Below are 20,891 nucleotides of genomic sequence, written 5' to 3' on the forward strand. Positions count from 1 at the left end.
CAGCAGCCCACAGCAGCTCATGCCGATCTCCGGCTGCTCATGGCAGTCCAGCTCCAGGGAGAGCCGTTGTTCACAATCTTAGCTGTAGCGGGTGCAGCTCACTGGCCCATGTGGGAATCGAACTGGCAATCTCTGCGTTAGGAGCACTGTGCTCTAACCACCTGAGCCACCGGGCCGGCCCTCTTTTCCCTCTTTAAGCTACCCTCAGCCCCCTTCCTCTCTGGTAACCACCATACTGTTGTCTCTGTCTATGAGATTGTTTGTTTTATTTATTTGTTTGTGGCTTTCTGTTTTCTAGTTCACATATGAGTGAAGTCGTATGGTTCTTGTTCTTTTCTGTCTGACTTATTTCACTTAGCATAATACTCTCAAGACCCATCCATGTTATTGCAAATGGCTGAGTAGTATCCCATTGTATACTTATTTATCCAGTCATCCATTGAAGGGCACATGGGTTGTTTCCATGGTTTGGATACTGTGAATAATGCTGCAGTGAACATAGCATACATGTATCTTTGTGAATAAATGCTTTCAAATTTTTGGGGTAGATACCCAGAAGAGGGATTGCTAGGTCATATAGTAGCTCTATTCTTAATTTTTTGAGGAATGTCCATACTGTTTTTCATAGTGGCTGTTCAATTTACATTACCACTAGCAGTATATGAGGGTTATTTTTTTCTCTGCATCCTCTTCAACACTTATTTCTTGTCTTATTAATCATAGATATTCTAATAGGTGTGAGTGGAATCTCATTGTGGTTTTGATTTGCATTTCCCTTATAGCTAGTGAAGTTGAGCATCTTCATTTATCTGTTGGCCATCTGTATGGCTTCTTAGGAGAAGTGTCTGTTCAGATCCTCTGCCCAGTTTTTGATAGAATTGTGTGTGTGTGTGTGTGTGTGTGTGTTTTGAGTTATATGAGTATGAGTTCTTCATATATTTTGGAAATTAGCTCCTTATCAGAGGGTTGTTTGCAAATGTCTTCTCCTGTTTGGTTCGTCGCCTTTTTGTTTTGTTGATGGTTTCTGTTGCTGTACAGAAGAAGCCTTTTAGTTTGATATAGTCCCATTCATTTATTTTTTATTTTACTTCTCTTGCTTTTGGGGTCAAGTTCATAAAAACCCCTCTGAGACTAAGGTTCAGAAGTTTAGTACCTATGTTTTCTTCTAGGTACTTTATTGTCTCAGGTCTTATATTCAAGACTTTAATCCATTTTGAGTTAATTTTTATGTTTGGTGTCTGATAGCAGTCTAGTTTCATTCTTTGCCATGTGGCTTTCCAGTTTTTCCAGCACCATTTATTGAAGAGACTTTCCTTTCGCCATTGTATGTTTTTGGCTCCTTTGTTGAAAATTAGTTGCCCGTATATGTGTGGGTTTTTTTCTGGGCCCTCAATTCTGCACCTTTGGTCTGTGTGTCTATCTTTTTGCCAATACCATGCTGTTTTGATTATTGTAGCTTTGTAGTATAGTTTGAAGTCAGGGTATGTGTGTATCAGGCTTTGTTCTTTTTCCCCCAAGATTGCTTGGGCTATTTGGAGTCTTTTGTGGTTCCATACAAATTTGAGGATGTTTTTGTTCTATTTCTGTGAAAAATGCCATTGGAATTTGATGGAGATTTCATAAAATTTATATCTTGCTTTAGGTAATAAGGCCATTTAAATAATGTTAATTCTTCCAATCCATGAACTCGTAACATCTTTCCATTTCTTTGTGTCTTTTTCAGTTTCTTTCAACAATATCTTGTAGTTTTCAGTGTATAGGTCTTTTACTTCCTGTGTTAAGTTCATTTGAGGTATTTTATTCTTGTTGTTGCCATTGTAAATGAGATTTTCTTCATTTCTTTTTCTGATATTTCATTATTAGTATATAGAAATGCAATGGATTTTTGTATATTGATTATCCTGCAAATTTACTGTATTTGTTTATTGTTTCTAATAGTCTTTTGGTGGAGTCTTTAGGATTTTTCTGTATATAGCATCTTGTCATTTGTAAATAGTGACAGTTTTACTTCTTTATTCTCAATTTGGATGCCTTTTATTTCTTTCTCTTGCCTGATTGCTCTGGCGAGGACTCCAGTGCTGTGTTGAATAAGAGTGGTGAGAGTGGACATCATTGTCTTGTTCCTGATCTTAGAGGAAGATTTTTGTTTCTCACCATTGGGTATGTTATTAGTTGAGGATTTGTCATATAAGGCATTTATTATATTGAGGTACTTTCCTTCTATACCTATTTTATTGAGTGTTTGAATCATAAGTGGATGTTGTATCTTCTCAAATGTTTTCTCTGCATCAAATGATGTGATCATATGATTTTCATCTTTTATTAGTTAATTTGATGTATCACATTTATTGAATTGCATATGTTGAACCATCTTGCATACCTGGAGTGAACCCCATTTATTCATGATATATTGTCTTTTTAATGTATTGTATGCAGTTTGCCGGGTTTTGTTTAGGATTTGTGCATCTATGTTCATGAGAGATACTGGCCTGTAATTTTCTTTTTTTGTGTTGTCCTTGCCTGGTTTTGGTATCAGGGTAACGTTTGGTATCAGGGCCTAGTCAAATGAGTTAGGAAACATTACCTCTTCTTCTATTGTTTGGAAGAACTTGAGAAGGATAAGTATTAAATCTCCTTTGAATATTTGGTAGAATTCACCAGTGAAGCTGTCTAGTCCTGGACTTTTGTTTTTTTGGAAAGTTTTTGATTACTGTTTCAATTTCCTTTAATTTCCTTACTGTTTCACTGCTCAGTCCATTTAGGTTTTCCAGTTTTTCATGGTGCATTCTAGGAATGTTATATATTTCTAAGAATGTGTTTATTTCTCCTAGGTTATCGAATTTGGTGGCAGATAGCCTTTCATAGTATTCTTGTAAAGTCCTTTGTATTTCTGTGGTGTTGGTTGTAACTTCTCTTTCATTTCTGATTTTATTTATTTGAGTCTTTTCTTTTTTTTCCTTAGTAAGTCTAGTCAGGGATTTGTCGATTTATCTTTTCAAAGAACCAACTCTTTGTTTCAGTAATTTTTTTAAAAAATATTTTTACTGGGGAATATTGGTGAACAGTGTGTTTGTCCAGGGCCCATCAGCTCCAAGTCGTTGTCCTTCAGTCTAGTTGTGGAGGGCGCAGCTCACTGGTCCATGTGGGAATCGAGCCGGCAACCCTGTTGCTCAGAGCTCTAACCAACTGAGCCATCTGGCCGCCCCTTCAATAATTTTTTAAATTGTTTTTTTGTTCTCTATTTCATTTAATTCTGCTCTCACTTTTATTATTTCCTTCTGTCTGCTGACTATGGGCTTTGTCTGTTCTTTTTCTAGTTCTTTAAGGTGTGATGTTAGATTGTTTATTGGAGATTTTTCTTGTTTCTTGATGTAGGCCTGTAATGCTACAAACCACTTTTGCTGCATCCCAAAAAGTTTGATATGTTGTATTGTCATTCTCATTTGTCTCTATGTATCTTTTGATTGCTTATTTATTCCTTGACCCAATAGTTGTTCAGTAGCATGTTGTTTAATCTCCATATATTTGTGGGTTTTTTCCCACTTTCTTTCTGTACTTAGCTTCCAGTTTCATACTGTTGTGGTCAGAAACTATGCTTGGTATGATTTCAGTCTTAAATTTGTTGAGATTGGTTTTGTGCCCCAATATATGGTCTCTCATTAAGAATGTTCCATGTGCACTTGAGAAGAATGTATATTCTGTTGTTTTGGGATGAAAAGCTCTATATATATCAATTATGTCTATTTCCTCTAATGTGTCATTTAAGGAGGATATTTCCTAATTTTCTGTATGGATGATCTATCCATTGCTGTCAATGGGGTATTCAGGTCCTGTACTATAATTGTATTTTTTTTTAGCACTCTGTAGTTGTTTATTTGATATGAATAGTATTATTCATTTGTTCTTGGTCATTTAAGATTTTACTGAAAGTAGACTACACATGATGAAAACAGTTCTTGGTAACACATATTTGCATACGCGTATGTTACGATCAAATCACACTTACTTGTACTTCAAATAGTTATCACATTCAGTTTGTTTCTTCTGGCAATAAACTGCATTTAAACATTTTTGTACACGTGACATGTTCCTTCTGCATAAATTATTTTGGTGACCAAAAGTTTTTTAAAGGATGATCTTTAGGTGAATTCAGTAGTGGGCCTCTTCGTCTTGCCTGCCTGCTGTGCAGGGAGTCCTTTGTGGAGTTATTGTTGTTCAATTAGTTGTAAATTCCAGGGGAGCTTTACAGAGGCTCACCTCACGCCGCCATTTTGATCTAATTGTATTTTTTTTTTTTGTTTCTCCCTTGAGGCCTGTTAGTAATTGCTTTATATATTTTGGTCCTCCCAGGCTGGGTGCATATATATTGATAAGTATTATGTATTCTTGATGAATTTATCATTATAAAATGTCCATCTTTGTCTTGAAGTCTGTTTTGTCTGATATAACTTTGGCTATACCTACTTTTCTCTTGATGCCATTTGCTTGGAGTATTCTCTTCCACCCTTTTACTTTGAGTTTATGTTTGTCTTTGTAGCTTAGAGGGGTGTCCTGAAGGCAACATATAATTGGGTCTTGTTTTTTAATCCTTCTTGCTACTCTTTGCCTTTTCATTGGTGAATTCAATCCATTTACATTTAGTGTGCTTATTGGTATATGAGGACTAACTACAGCTATTTTATCTTTTGTTATCTGTTTTCTCTGTATCTCCATTGTTTCTTTTCCTTTGTGTTTCTGTCCACTATTTCAGTTTGGTGGTTTCCTATAATTTTCCCCCCTCCATTTCCTCTTTTTTTTTTTATGTTATATGTCTGAGTTCTAGATTTTTGTTTTGTGGTTACCATTAGGGTTATGCAAAAAAAAGTTTCATATCTGCAATAGTCATTTTACTTCTGATTGCATCTTATCTTCATTTACCTGTGCAAGTTTGGTCCTTTACACCCTTCCCTTTTGTTTTTGTTGTCACAAATTATTCCTTTTTATGCTGTGCATTCATTTCCAAATTGCAGAAGCTAGACTTTTCTTTTTAATTTTAATTTTCAATTACAGTTGACGTTCAATATTATATTAGTTTCAGGTGGACAGCATAGTGCTTAGATATTCATATAATTCATGAATTATAATAATTCTAATACCCACCTGACACCATACATGCCATGTTTCCCCAAAAATAAGACCTAAATAAGACACATTAGAGCTAATAAGTCAGCTCTAATGTGTCTTTTGGAGCAAAAATTAATATAAGACCCAGCCTGATTTTACTATAAGTAAGTCTTATAGTAAAATAAGTCTTATAGTAAAATAAGACCGGGTCTTATATAATATGATATAAGACCCAGTCTTATATTAATTTTTGCTCCAAAAGATGCATTAGAGCTGATTGTCAGGCTAGGTCTTATTTTCAGGGAAACACGGTAGTTATTATAATATTATTAACTATATTCCCTATGCTGTATTTACATCCCCATGACTATATATATAGCCATCAATTTGTACTTCTTAATCCCATCCGCCTTTTTGCCCAGCAATCTGGCAACCATCATTTTCTTCTCTGAATCTATGAGTCTGTTTCTGTTTTGTTTATTTGTTTATTTTGTTTAGACTCCACATGTAAGTGAAATCATATGATATTTGTCATTCTCTGTCTGACTTATTTCACTTAGCATAATAAATTCTATATCCAAACACATTGCAAATGATAAGGTTTCGTTCTTTTTTTATGGCCGAGTAATTTATATATATATATATATATATATATATATATATATATATATATATGTACATATATATATATATGTCACATCTTCTTTATCTAGTCATCTATTGATGGGCAACTTAGGTTGCTTCCATATCTTGCCTATTGTATATGAAATGTCCTTTGTCTCTTGTTTGGTTATGGTCTTTGTTTTAAATTCTATTTCATCTGATACAAGTATTGCTACCTCTGCTTTTTTTTCATTTCCATTTGCATGAAATATATTTTTTAATCCCTTTCAGTCTGTGTGTGTCTTTAGATCTGAAGTGGGTCTTTTGTAGGCAGCATATGTAAGGGTCTTCTTTTCTTATCCATTCAGCCACTGTATTGTCTTTTGATAGAAGTATTTAATCCGTTTACATTTAAAGTAATTATTGATAGTTATGTAGTTATTGTCATTTTATTATTCGTATTTTTTTCCTTCTTTGTTTTCTTAAAGAAGTCCCTTTAACATTTCTTGTAATACTGGTTTGGTAGTGATGAACTCTTTTAAGTTTTTCTTGTCTGGGAAGCTCTTTATCTGTCCTTCGATTCTAAATGATAGTTTTTCTGGGTAGAGTAATCTTGGTTGTTGGTCCTTGCTTTTCATCACTTTGAAAATTTTGTGTTAATCCCTTCTGGCCTGCAACGTTTCTGTAGTCAGCTACCAGTCTTATGGGGGCTCCCTTGTAGGTAACTAACTGCTTTTCTCTTGCTGCTTTTAAGATTCTCTTTTTGTCTTTAACCTTTGCCATTTTAATTATGATGTTTCTTGGGGTTGGCCTGTTTGGGTTCATCTTGTTTGGGACTCTCTGCACTTCCTGGGCTTCTATGTCTATTTCCTTCACCAGGTTAGGGAACGTTTCAGTCATTATTTCTTCAAATAGGTTTTCAATCCCTTGCTCTCTTTCTTCTCCTTCTGGTACCCCAATGATGTGAATGTTGGTGTGCTTGATGTTGTCCCCAAGGTCCCTTAAACTATTTTCATTTTCTCCTTTTTTCTTTTTGCTGTTCTGATTGGGTGTTTTCCACTATCTTGTCTTTCAAATCACTGATTGGGTTCTCTGCTTCATCTTATCTACTTTAGTTCCATCTAATGTATTCTTCATTTCATTTATTTTAGTCTTCGTTTCTGACTGGTTCTTTTTTATGGTTTCTATCTTTTTGTGTAAGTTCTCACTGACTTCATTAATTTTTCCCTAAGTTTATTGAGCATCCTTATAACCAGTGTTTGTAACTCTGTATCTGGTAGACTTTTAGCCTCCATTTTCTTTAGTTTTTTTTTTTCTTTTTCTGGAGTTTTATCTTGTTCTTTAATTTGGGACATGTTTCTTTGTTTCTCATTTTCATTGCCTCCCTGTGTGTGTTTCTATATATTAGGTAGATTTGCTATGTCTCCCAGTCTTGGCAGGGTTTTTGTAATAGGTGTCCTGTGGGGCCCAGTGGCACAGCCCCCATGGTCACCTGAGCCAGGTGCTCCAGAGATGTCCCTGTGTAGGTTGTGTGTGTCCTGCTGTTGTAGTTGAGCCTTGAATTATCTTGGTACATCAGTGAGTGGGATCGACCCTCAGGCTGACTGGCTGTGACTACAGAGTATGAGCCGTTGTGCAGGCGCTGACTGCACGGAGCAGAGTTCACTTGAGCGGTGCTCTGGTGTGGTCTGAATCTGGCCGCTGGGTGTGTTGGTTCTGGGACCTCTTGGGAGGGGCTCTGGTGCAGGCCCATATCAGGTGCTGCCTGTGCCTGGTCAGGAGCAGCCTGGTAAGTGCTACAAAGTGATCTGCAATTGGTAGCTGCCTGTGCTGGGCTTGGAGGCACCTGGGAGAAGCTATGCTGTGAACCAAAGCTGGCTGCCTCTAGTGTCAGGCTTGGGGCCACTTATCAAGAGGTACAGGGCATGCCAAACCAACCACTGTTTGTTTGGGATTTGTGGACCTTTGAGAGATTTTTGGAAAGTCCATAGTGTGGACCAAGTCTGGGTCCTTGTGTGGAACAGCCGTTTGAAAGAGATTCAGGCTAATTCATGCCATGGGTGGGGTGGGTCTTGGAATCAATAGGGTGAGGGTGTGGTGTTAACTATTAATAGTTTGAAGGAGACTCAAATTTGGCGCCTGCCTGCGCCAGCAAGCTGGGTTGGGGAAGGTCTCAACAAAGTTACAATGGTGCTTGGCAGCACTTCTGCTCCTCCAGCTATCGCCATGAAGGCAAACAATTCAGTTCCTCCCCTGGTATTTCATGCTGCTGTCCCTTCACTGGAACGAACTTAGGGCAAGTATTTGTGAGTACGTGAATTTGTGTGTGGGCCTTTTCAGATTACACCTTGGTCTCTAGCAGTACTCTATCTATCCAGATGGAAACCCCCCCCCCCCATCGATTTTCAGTCAGATGTTACTGGTGCTATGGGCTGGGGAGCCCAGTGTGAGGCTAGGATCCCTCATTCCTCATGGAGGACCTCCGCCGCCAAGGTATCCCTCCTGATTCTTAAATGCCACATGTGAGTATGGGACCAGCCCGTTTCCTGTCTCCCCCCTTCCTACCGGTCTTGTCGTGGCTGCTTCTTTATATCCTTTGTTGTAGGAGTTCTATTCAGTAAGTCTTAAGGTGGTTTCAAGGATGGTTGTTCTATAATTTACTTGTAATTTTGATGTGGTCATAGCAGGAGGCAAGCACAGCATTTACCTTCTTTGCAATATTGAGTGGGAGTCCTATAGTTTGTTTTTTTTTAAATGCTTTACCCCCTCTAACCTGTATGTTATAATTAAGTGTTTAAAACCCTATTCTGTAGTAGAGTTGCAATTTCCTGCTTATATCTGTGTGCCTGTTTTCTTACTCATAGTTTTCTATCCTTTTATCTTTTTGTTTCAGGTAGAAGCGCTCCTTTTAACTGTCTTGTAATGTAGGTTTTGTGGTGGTAACTTCCCTCAGCTTCTGTATGTTTGGAAAAGCCTTTATTTCTCCTTAATATCTAAAGAATAACTTTGCTGGATATGTTATTCTTGGCTGGTCATTGTTCTTAATAATTTAAATATTTGATTCTACTCTTTCCTCGCTTGTAGGGTTTCTGTTTAAAAATCCCATGATAATCTAATGAGATTTCCTTTATAGGTTACCGTCTTCTCTTCCTTGGCTGCCTTGAGAATTCTTTCTTTGTCATTAATGTTTGACAGCTTTAATGTGGTGTGCCTTGGAGAAGACCATTTTGGATAGAGATAATTGGGTGTTTTGTTAAACTTCATGGATTAGAGGGTCCAGTTCTTTCTATATATTTGGGAAGTTCTTGTCAATTATTTGTTTGAATAGCCTCTCTGTTCCCTTCTCCTTCTGGCATACTCATTATTCTTATATTGCTCTTTCTAATGGAGTCAGGTAGTTCGGAGAGTTCTTTCTTTCTTTTTCTTTAACTCTCACTTTTCCTTCCTCAGTCATTTCTAGATTTCTATTTTCAAGATCATTAATTTTCTCTTTTATCTGGCTTGCTCTGTTTCCCAAGCTCTCTAATTTTTTCTTCATCTCATTTTATTGAGTTCTTCAGCTCCAGAATTTGTTTGGTTCTTTTTTTATGGTTTCAATCTCTTTGGTAAAGTACTCCTTTGGGTTTGTTAATTTTATTTCTGAGCTCATTGAACTGCCTTTCTGAGTTTCTCATATCTCATTAAGTTTTTTTAAAACTGCAGTCTTGAATTCTCTCTCATTTAAATCACAGTCTTTCATGTCTTTGAGTTTGGTTCCTGAGCTACTTTGTTCCCTTGGTTAATCATGGTACTTGATGGATTGTTTCTCTGGGCATTTGAGGTATTGAGCTGTTCTTTTTTGAGTGCTGTTTTGCTTGTTGTTCAGCAGGTTGGTAAGTAGAGGTCTTTCTTTTGTATTACAGTAGGTGGTGCTATACCGCAAGTTTTTGTTTTCTCTTACTGCACTGCTAGGACTTCTGGGATCTTGGTAGGGTGGTGTCACCTTGGTTGTGGAAAATGCCTGGAATTCCATGAGGATATGGGTGTCCCCTTTGTGACTAGGTTGCTTTGGTCTCAGGGTACCACCCTTGTGGTGTGAGTTCCTGGCACTATCTCCTTATAACCAGAGGCTGCCAGCTGCCCTGTAGTATCTGAGGTGTCCCAGCTGCCTCTACCAGATTCCATTGTGATAGATGAGGGAGGGGCGGGCTGGGGAAGTGGGCTGGTGCATCTGCAGCTTTGTTTTCCTCCTGGTAATGGCGGTTGCTTGACCATGCTACCACACCTCTGTGCCACGCCTCCACCCCTGTCACTTGGTTTAGCTGCAGTGGGCACCAGTTACTCAAGCCAGAATGTTGCTTCTGCCACTCTGGCCCTCTCTGGGCTGCCGAGTGTAGCCTGCAGCCCGCCACCACATCAGCTGAATTGTGGTGAGCACTGGACATTGTGGCTCTTGTCTCTGTCCTTACCCCCATCTTACCTCCTCCGCTTGTTTGATGCCACCCATCTTCAGATTTCTCAATCTGTGGATCTCTCAGATGTGTTTATGTGTTGAGCAAGGAATCCTTTGTTGAAATACAGTTGTCCAACTTGTAACTTTTTTTTTTTTTTTTTTAAAGATTTTATTGGAGAAAGGGAACAGGACTTTATTGGGGAACAGTGTGTACTTCTAAGGCCTTTTTTCCAAGTCAAGTTGTTGTCCTTTCAATCTTAGTTGTGGAGGGTGCCATTCAGCTTCAAGTTGTTGTCCTTTCAGTCTTAGTTGTGGAGGGCGCAGCTCAGCTCCAGGTCCAGTTGCCGTTGCGAGTTGCAGGGGACACAGCCCACCATCCCAGGGGCACAGCCCACCATCCCTTGCGGGAGTCGAACCGGCAACCTTGTGGTTTAGAGGACACATTCCAACCAACTGAGCCATCCGGGAGCTCAGCAGCAGCTCAGCTCAAGGTGCCGTGTTCAATCTTAGTTGCAGGGGGCGGAGCCCACCATCCCTTGCTGGAGTCGAGGAGTTGAACTGGCAACCTTGTGGTTGAGAGCCCACTGGCCCATGTGGGAATCGAACCGGCAGCCTTCGGAGTTAGAAGCATGGAGCTCTAACCACTTGAGCCACCGGTCCGGCCCTTGTAACTTTAAGGGGAGAAACCAAGAGTTCTTCTCACTCCACCATGATGCTGATGTCACTTCCTTTTTCTTTTTAAAGTTGAAGTATAATTTATATACCATAAAATTTACAGTTCTAAAGTATACAATTCAGTATTATTTAGCATGTTCACAGAGTTGTGCAGCCATCTTCACTGTCTAAATTCAGAACTTTTTTTTATTCCCAAGAAGAAATCCCATATATAGAAGTCGTCACTCCCCACTTCCTGCTTCTCCCAACCCCTGGTAACATGACACTACTCTGTCACTATGAGTTTGCCTTCTGCACATTTCATATAAATGTCATCATAGAATATGTTATTTAAGTCTCCTTTAATATTTAGGCTTACTCTCCCTCTTTTTTGTTTTCTTTTCTAATTTACTTAGAAGTTATTTGTCCTATAAAATTTCCTATCTTCTGGGTTTTATTGACGGCATCACTGAAATGTCATTTAACATGTTCCTTTACATCTGTAGTTCCTGTCCATTGGTAGGTTGGCCTAAACTTGATCATGTCCAGGTTTAATCTTTGGCAAGAATACTTCATTAGTGTTCCCTGTTTCTGCTTGTGTTACATTGGGTGATACATGATGTTTGGTTGTCTCTTAAATTGTATTTTCAAACAGACAGGCCACAGACATTTAAACTTATTTATCAATGCATTAGGTACAGATAAAATTTGTGATGTTTACTAGAATTGTTAAGGCATAGAGGGTTAAATAGTAGATTGATAGACCAAATATATAATTTATCATCACAAATATCTTCTACTGGAAGGGACCCTTGGAGCAATTTGGTATGCTTTATTTCCACACCAGCACACTCATCTAGTCTTTAATAAAAGGATAATGTTGTTAGCTAAGTCTGACCTATTGGAGGGAAACACCATGTGATACATATGAGGAGACAGTCAGTATAGATAATTCTTTTTTATGGTCAAAAATACCATAGCATTCCATTACAAAGTTATTGAAGAAAAAATAATTTATATGTGTTGTGAAGATTACTATTATCCAGTAAGGAAATGACTACAAAAAGGAATTCAAAGGGTAAGATTATTTGGTTGCTTTTTAGTCCTGCCTTCTAGGATTGGATGTTTGGGAATCCAGTTTTGTTTTAATATTTTTTTAATACTATGGGAGAGAGTACAAAAACTTATCTGGTGTGCAGATGATATAAAATTCTTGTGGGTAGTAAAATGCGAAGTTGATGGGGATCAGTTGTAGAAATAACTCATGAAACTTTGTGTGTGATTACAGAAATTAGAGAGTTTAACTATAGAAAGACAATCTAAAGTATATTTAAAAGATACTGGGCCTGGAAGTCATCATATAGGTCCCTTGAAAATAGTTTGTCAAATAGGTAAAATAGACATACTATGTACCACCAAGGGTATCAAACAAGTAGATGTTAGTCTTGTAAAATAAACTTCCTGCACTCTGGTTACTGCATTTCAAGAAAGATGTAATTGGGATGGAGAAGATCCAGGAAAGGATGATTTAAATGATCAAAGCAATGAAGGAATTGCCATATGAAGAACAGGCTAAAAGATTAGTAGATTTCAGCCTAAAAAGTATAGTGAATGAGAATATGATTAAGGACGAAAGTAGTAAAAGAGGATTACAGATTTCTGTCTAGATTATTATATAGTAAAAATGGGGTATCTACTTTTTGATGTGAAAGAGGTAAATTTGGAACAAATACAAGTATTATTTTATGTAGCAAATATAAGATGTTTGCAACTCATTTCCCTAAGAGGTAATTGTCCTTGAACATGAGTAATTTAAAAATGTTGCATGTTAATAGATTATTATGGGAAATTAGAATGTTTCGAGGTCCAGGACATGCTGGGCCTTTGAAGTTGAGATGATATGAATCAACAAGGCTGATTCACAAGCTGTCCTTTACTGCTTTTTTCCCTAATTGTGGACAGAGCTAAGTATATTCTTTTTTATAGCCATATACCCCTCCACCAGTGTTAAGAAGAGGTTTTTAATATATTTTGGGCTGGAGTTCTTTTGGAATATCAAAAAGAAGATAAGTGTTTGTTGCATTCTTTTTCTTTCAGACTTAGGTATAGCTTCCTTCAAGGCTGCTTTTACTTAAAAGCCAAAGAATATTAGTATGAATATAACCTCATTGCCTTTTCTGTTTGTCTTCTGCAGAAATATTTTGTAATTCCTCAGTTATTATTACCTTGGCAATTCAGTAACAAGGAACTGGAATTGGTTTCATTTCCTTTTGCATTCCTTTTTCAGTCATGTGGAGAATTCTTGATATGTTAGACAAAAGAGATTGCATGCAAAGGTTAACTGAAAATATCGTATTTTGCCGTGTGTAATGCGCTTTCATGTATAACATGCACCCATGCTTTGGGCCCAAAGTAAACTTTCAGGGAAGAAAAAAAATCTTTTGTTATAATTTTTTAATTCAAAATTTCATTCGTTTACATTTAGGTACTTGTTTTTTGTATTATAAAGGAATTTTAGCATTTATTTTTTAACATTTTTTACCATACAAGAAATTTTGTATAACAGATAACTACAAAACACAAGATAAAGGTACAAGAAATTTTATTTTATGTACCGGTTACAAATTTATGATATTTACGCATCATAGAAGGCCGGTAACTCGTCATCGTCGCAAGTTCGTTGTAAGTTCAACAAAACCTATTATCGTATTCCAGGATATTATTTTGTATACAGATATCGTTATTGATTTCTAGAGTTACACTTTTAACTCATAAATAAAAGAATTGAAAACATTTATAAAGATACGGAATTTGTACTACCATGTATAATGCACATCCTTATTTTTCCCTCACAAATTTGGGGGAAAAAGTGCACATTATACACAGCAAACAGTACTTTGTTTTTTTCAATATGCATTTTTTTGGAAGGCAACAGACTCTAGTTACTTTCTATCATAAATTTTGATTTTAAAATATTGAGCCACAAGATTATCAGGAATGATAATAATGTCTCCTTTGGCTTTTTATGACTTTTGTAAGATAGCTCATCATTTTGAAAGTTCTTATTTTCAAATAGATAAAAGCACATGGCACAAAATGCAAAAAGTACAGAAAGATATACATTGAAAACTATTTTCCCACCCGTCACCTTGTTCTCCTTTCTTAGGCTACCACTATTATCAGTCTCTTATGTATTTTCCCAGAGATTCTATAGGATTATACAAACTTATATGTTTTTACACAAATGGTACCATTATTGTACACACTCTCCTGTATCTTTTTTCACTGAAAGTAAATTTTGGTGATTGGTCAGTGAACAATCTAATTCTTTTTAACAGCTTCTTACTTGATATTTTACTGGGTGACCAATATTTTTTTAACCTGTTCCTGTTGGGTCGTTTCAAGGCTTTTGCTATTATAAATAATGCTTCAGTGAATTTTCTATGTGTTGTTTCTGTCTCCCCCCCACACACAGACAGACACATATACACATGAGCCCAATTATTTTCATAGTATAATTACTTCTAACACCCTATGGTACAAAATCTATATGCATGAGTCACAAAAATTCTAGTAAGGTCAGTGTTCTCTTTCCCTTACTGTAATAAAAATGAAATTCCATAATGCTGCATTTGAGTGTAATTTTCTAGTAGTTGAATATATCAAATCAATTATAAGAATTTCAGTTTGTGTTTTTACTCTCTCATCTTTGCATTGAAGATTTTGGTGCCTCTGGTTTTGCTGCAACAAATGCTTTTGGAGTTGACAAGACGTGGTCAAGAACCTTTGAGTACATTGCTGCAGTTTGGTGTGACATATCTGGAGGACTATGCAGCAGAGTACATCATTCAGCAAGGTGGCTGGGTATGTGCAGTATTTTTTAAAAATCTTTTTTTAAAAAAGAAATTAAGCTGTATGATTGTTTTTAATAGCATAGATTTAATATCATTACATTGTTTAATACTGATTGTATGACAATCAATGGATAGGCTATTCTACAGTTTAAGTTAAGCTACTAAGATTTTACTCATAGTAAATTGACGTGGTAATTTTAAGTAGTTCTTTTAAAATCATTTATTAAAATAAGATTATTTTGGAATAATTTTAGATTTACCAAAGTGTTATAAAGTGTTCCCATATACCACTCACCCAGTTTCCTCTAGTGTTAACATTTTTAAAAATTATGGTACCTTTATCAAATTGACTTAATTTCCATGTTGATTTTGTATCCAGCAAATTTTTTTAACTCTTTTATTAATTCTGATAGATTATTTCTAGATTCTCTTGGGTTTTCTGTATAGAAAATCACACCATTTGTGAATAATGAGTTGTTTTCTTTGATGAGTCTATCTTTTAAAAAAAATTATTGCACTAATCAGGATCTTCTGTATAATAATAATAGACATGATGTTAGTAGACATCCTTGTCTTTTTCCGGCTGTTAAAATGAGTGCTTTTAATTGTTTTACCATTTAGTTGTTTCAAGCTCAGTGAGTGAAGGTGGCCTGTAATTTTTCTTGTTTTGTCTCAGTTTTAAGGGTATGCTGGCTTCATAAAAGAAGTTAGAGTTGGGAAGAATGTTTCTTCTTTTTTTTCTACTCAGGAATAGTTTATATGAGATTCAAATTATTTGTACCTTGCTTCCTACAACATGCCTGTAAAACCACATGGTATTTTCTTTGAGGGAAGGTTTCTGGTTTTTCTTGTCAACTTTTGATAATTTTTCTAGGGTATTATCCCCAAATTTTTGGTTTTGTTGGCATAGAGCTGTTCACAATACCTTTATATATTTGGATTTTTACTTCTTAATTCTGATAATTACTTTTAAGATATTATTTTGTTTTGGAGAATTTTAAATATATGAAAATAAGCAAGATAGTATAATGAACCCCCATCAGTTAGCCCTTACAATCCTTAACTCATTGCCAGTTAAGCTTTATTCATACCCTAATTACTTCCTCTCTTAATATTATTTTGAAGCAAAATCCAGACATTATATAATTTTATCTGTAAAATATTTAGTACGTATTTCTAAAAACTAAAGACTCTCGTTCATTTTTAATCACAATACCATTATCACTCAAAAATTTAAAAATCATTTCTTCATATCAAATATCCTGTTAGTATTCAAATTTCCAAATGTATTTAATATAACCCCTTTTTTAATCTCTGCAAGGTATGGCGCTATATCTCCTCTTTCATTCCTATTATTTCTTAATTCCTTCTTTCTTTTGTTTCTATTTATTTTAAATAATTTTTTATTGCCTGGGATATTTTTTTCTTGTGTATTGTTTTTTATTTTTCCATTTGTTTGTTTTAATGACTAGAAATTCAAACTTAGGGAATCTTACGTTTCTCTTGAAAATCAAAACAACCTTATTTTAAGAGAGAGAGTAGTTGTCATGCATGAGTAAAATTTATACCATGTATGCAAATCTAAATAATGGCAAGTGTAAGTGTGGTGGTACAAAAAAGAGAATACTATTGTTGACAGAATTATAATTTGTTGGTACATTTGCGGAAAAGCAGCCCTTGAAAATTTCTAAACAACAGTAAACTCTCTTAGGAAATTCTAGAGTGTCTTGTAAGCCAAAAAGGGAATGAGGTTAGCAAATTACCTCAAGAGTTTGAACAAAATACTGAATTTCAGAGTTACTGGGACTTGGATATGTAAAAATAGGGTGGTAGGTTGGGTCATGCTTACACTGGTCTCCATTCAAATAAACTGCTCTGACAATACCCCACTTCACAGGTCACCTGCTTTTCCAGCAGCTTTTCTTTTCCCTTAGTAGGTGTTGGCAGAAGGTATGCTCAGTCCTTTTCAATATAAACTTCTAGCCCCAAAGTTAAAACATGAGAAAAGAAGAGAGAATGAATGAATACCTTTGAAGATTCTGCAGAGAAATTCTGCCTTTTTTCCTGGCTCCACTTTTCCTCATGCCTAAAGAAACAGCATTTATTTACGGTGTCTCAAGTGGAACTCTTTAGGTGGAATACTTACAGGTCTATTGGACCAGTCAGACACAAAGTTTACACTTTTCTTCAAAGCATCAACTTCTTTCCCTCCTTTTACAACTTCTGACTGACAGCTGTGGTCCCTGCTGATGTGCATTTCCACATCAGCCATAATCTGCCCACCTTCTTGTGGGGAAGGGCTGTCTCAGTGAGGCCTGACTCTTGAACTACTCTGTCCTGGTTCATGTTGTGCAGCCAGAGTCTTCTCTTTCTGATATTTCCTCCTACTAGTCCCTCTCTACCCTCTAGCCTCTGGTGAACACTGACGTTTTTTACTGTCTCCATAGTTTTGCCTGCTCCAGAATGTTATGTAATTGGAATCATGCAGTATGCAGCCTTTCAGACTGGCTTCTTTCACTTACTCATATGAATTTAAGTCTCCTCCATGTCTTTTCATGGCTTGATAGCTCCATAGTCTGGCTGTGTCACCGTTTATTTATCTGTCATGTATTGAAGTAGATCTTGATTGCTTCTAAGTTTTGGCAGTTATAAATAAAGCTGCTACAAACATCCATGTTCAGGGTTTTGTGTGGACATAAGTTTAAAATCCTTTGTGTAAATACCAAAGAGTGCAATATGGTAAGAGGATGTTCTGTTTTGTAAGAAACCACCAAGCTGTCTTCCAAAGTGGTTGTACGATTTTGCATCCCCACCACCAGTTCCTGTGGCTCCACATCATTGTCAGCATTTCATGTTGTCAGTGTTCCAGATTTTGGCCATTCTAACAGATGTGTAGTGGTACCTCATTATTGTTTTAACTTACATTTCCCTGATGACATATGATGTGTAGCATCCTTTTTCCTGCTTTTTTCTTAATTAAACAAATTTTTTCAATTACACTGGACATCCAATATTATATTAGTTTCAGGTGTACAGCATAATGATTAGACATTTATTTAAGTTGTGCAGTGATTACCCCAGAAGTCTAGTACCCAACTGATGCCATGCATACTTATTACAATATTATTGACTATATTCCATATGCTGTACTTTACATCCTCATAACTATTTTATAACTGCCAGTTTGTCTTTGATCCCTTCACCTTTTTCACCCAGCCCCACGACCCCACTCACATCTGGCAACCATCAGTTTGTTCTCTGTATCTATGAGTTTCTTTCTGTTTTGCTGTTCATTTATTTTGTTTTCTCAGATTCCACATGTCTCCTCCATGTAAGTGAAATTATATGGTATTTGTTTTTCTCTGTCTAACTTATTTCACTTAGCTTATAATACCTTTTAGGTCCATTTTTATTGTCACAAATGAAAAGATTCATTCTTTTTTATGGCCAAGTAATATTCCATTCTATAAAGGTAGTACCATATTTTCTTTATCCAGTGATCTATTGATGGACACTTAGGTTGCTTCCGTATCTTGGTGAGTGTAAATAATGCTGCAGTGAACATAGGAATGCATATGTCTTTTCAAATTAGTGTTACGGATTTCTTTGGATAAATACCAAGAAGTGGGATTACTGGGTCATAATGGTAGTATTTTTTTTAATTTTTGAGGAACCTCCATACTATTTTCCATAGTGGCTGAACCAGTTTGCAATCCCACCAACAGTGCATGAGGGTTCCCTTTTCTCCATATCCTCGCCAACACTTGTTGATTTATTGATGGCCATTTTGACAGCTTTGAAGTGATAGATCATTGTGGTTTTTATTCACATTTTTCTGATGATCAGTGACATCGACCATCTTTTCATATGTCTATTGGCTATGTGTATGTCCTCTTTGGGGACATGTCTATTCAGGCCCTCAGCCCATTTTTTGTTTGTTTTTGGTGTTAAGTTGTATGAGGTCTTTATAAATTTTGGATATTAACACCTTATTAGATGTATCATTGGCGAATATGTTCTCTCATTCAGTAGTCTGTCTTGTTTTGTTGATGGTTTCCTTTGCTGTGCAAAAACTTTAATGTGATGTGGTCCCATTGTTTACTTTTTTCTTTTTAAAGATTTTATTGGGAAGGGGAACAGGACTTTATTGGGGAACAGTGTACTTCCAGTACTTCCCCCCCCCCCCAAGTCAAGTTGTTGTCCTTTCAACCTTAGTTGTGGAAGGTGCCCACGTTCAGCTTCAAGTTGTTGTCTTTTCAGTCTTACTTGTGGTGGGCGCAGCTCAGCTCCAGGTCCAGTTGCCATTGATAGTTGCAGGGGTCGCAGCCCACCATCCCTTGCGGGAGTCGAACCGGCAACCTTGTGGTTGAGAGCCCGCACTCCAACCAACTGAGCCATCCAGGAGGCAGCTCAGCTCAAGGTGCCATGTTCAATCTTAGTTGCAGGGGGCGGAGCCCACTATCCCTTGTGGGACTCGAGGAGTTGAACCGCCAGCCTTGTGGTTGAGAGCCCACTGGCCCATGTGGGAATCAAACCGGCAGCCTTCGGAGTTAGGAGCATGGAGCTCCAACCACCTGAGCCACTGGGCCAGCCCTACTTTTTTCTTTTGTTTCTCTTGTTCAAGGAGACATATCCAAAAACATACTAAGAGGAATGTCAGAGAGTTTACTGCCTATGTTTTCTTCTAGTTCATTTTTTGCAAGTATTTGCCCAGTTTTCCCAACACCATTTATTGAATAGACTGTCTTTACCTCCTTGTATATTCTTGCTTCCTTTGTCATGGATTAATTGACCATATAAGTGTGAGTTTATTTCTGGGCTCTCTATTCTGTTCCATTGATCTATGTGTCTGTTTTTATGTCAGTACCATACTGTTTTGATTACGGTAGCCTTTTAGTATAGTTTGATATCAGCAAGTGTGATATTTCCAACTTTGTTTTTCTTTCTCAAGATTGCTTTGGCTATTTGGGGTCGTTGTGGTTCCATCTAAATTTTAGGATTATTTGTTCTAGTTCTGTGAAAAATGCCATTGGTGTTTTGATAGGGATTGCATTGACTCTGTACATTGCTGTGGGTAGTATGGACATTTTCACAGTGTTATTTCTTCCTATCCATGAGCATGGTATATGCTTCCATTTATTTATATATTTTTCAATTTTTTTTTGAATGTCTTGTAATTTTCTGAGTACAGGTCTTTTACCTCTTTCATTAAACTTATTCCTAAGTATTTTATCTTAATTTTTTTTTGTTCAGTTGTAAGTGGGATTATTTTCTTTCTTTTCCTTTTCCCCTTTCTTCCCCACCCCCCCGACTCCGGTTCAAGCCATTGTTTCTCAATCTAGTTGTGTAGGACATAGCTCCCTAGGCCATGCTGGTATTATGAGTCTTACACTCCCCCCGGCTGAGGCACTTGGTCACCAGTCATTGGTCGGCCGCTCATGGCAGCTCTCGCCAGCTGCTCCAATGGCAGCCAGCCACTCACACTGGCTGCCGGCCACTCACACTGGCCACTGGCCACTCACGGCAGCACTCAGCAGCTCGCGGCAGCTCACGGTAACCTCTGGCTTTCTCACAACAGCCCAGCTCCAGGGAGAGCTGTTGTTCACAATCTTAGCTGAAGAGGGTGCAGCTCACTGGCCCATGTTAGGAGCACAGTGCTCCAACCACCTGAGCTACTGGGCTGGCCGGGGTTATTTTCTTAATTTCTTTTTTTGATAGTTTATTATTGGTGTATAAAAATGCAACTGATTTCTGAATATTAATTTTGTATCCTGCTACTTTACTGAATTCATTGATCAGTTCTAATAGTTTCTTGGCGGACTCTTTCTGGTTCTCTATTTTATAATATCGTGTCATCTGCTGGAACCACTTTTCATATGCTTATTTGCCATGTGTATATCTTCTCTTTTTTGTGTGAACCACTTACTTTTTTTTTATGATTTTTGCACTCTGTTAGGTTTGGCGTTAAATCTTTTTTTTTTCCTTCATTTTATTAGGGAACAGTGTGTTTCTCCAGGGCCCCTCAGCTCCAAGTCGTTGTCCTTCAATCTAGTTGTGGAGGGCACAGCTCAGCTCCAAGTCCAGTTGCCGTTTCCAATCTTTAGTTGCAGGGGGTGCGGCTCACCATCCCATGTGGGAATTGAACCAGCAACCCTGTTGTTCAGAGCTCGCACTCTAACCACCTGAGCCATCCGGCCACCTTCCAGCAGCTCGTTGCCTTCGATCTAGTTGTGGAGGGCGCAGCT

The 20,891-nt window shown here is 37.2% G+C and overlaps 1 protein-coding gene across 16 annotated transcripts in view; it reads left to right on the forward strand.

Moving 5' to 3' along the window:
* The window catches only part of BCL2L13 (BCL2 like 13), a 100,794-nt gene that overhangs the window by 43,589 nt on the left and 36,314 nt on the right, over positions 1 to 20,891 (forward strand). For 14 of the 16 annotated variants that reach the window (XM_019757285.3, XM_074325121.2, XM_019757283.3 and 11 more), the window contains one exon: positions 14,513 to 14,656. The exons of 1 other annotated variant lie outside the window; for it this stretch is intronic. In XM_019757285.3, coding sequence (XP_019612844.3) covers positions 14,513 to 14,656 — 144 coding nt within the window. Of the gene's footprint in view, positions 1 to 14,512; positions 14,657 to 20,891 lie in introns of those variants that run through there. One more of the 16 variants, XM_019757289.3, reaches the window with a different exon arrangement.

This window comes from Rhinolophus sinicus, chromosome 1 (assembly GCF_057876585.1).
Source record: "Rhinolophus sinicus isolate RSI-liver-muscle chromosome 1, RSI-T2T, whole genome shotgun sequence".
NCBI classification, from domain to species: Eukaryota; Metazoa; Chordata; class Mammalia; order Chiroptera; family Rhinolophidae; genus Rhinolophus; species Rhinolophus sinicus.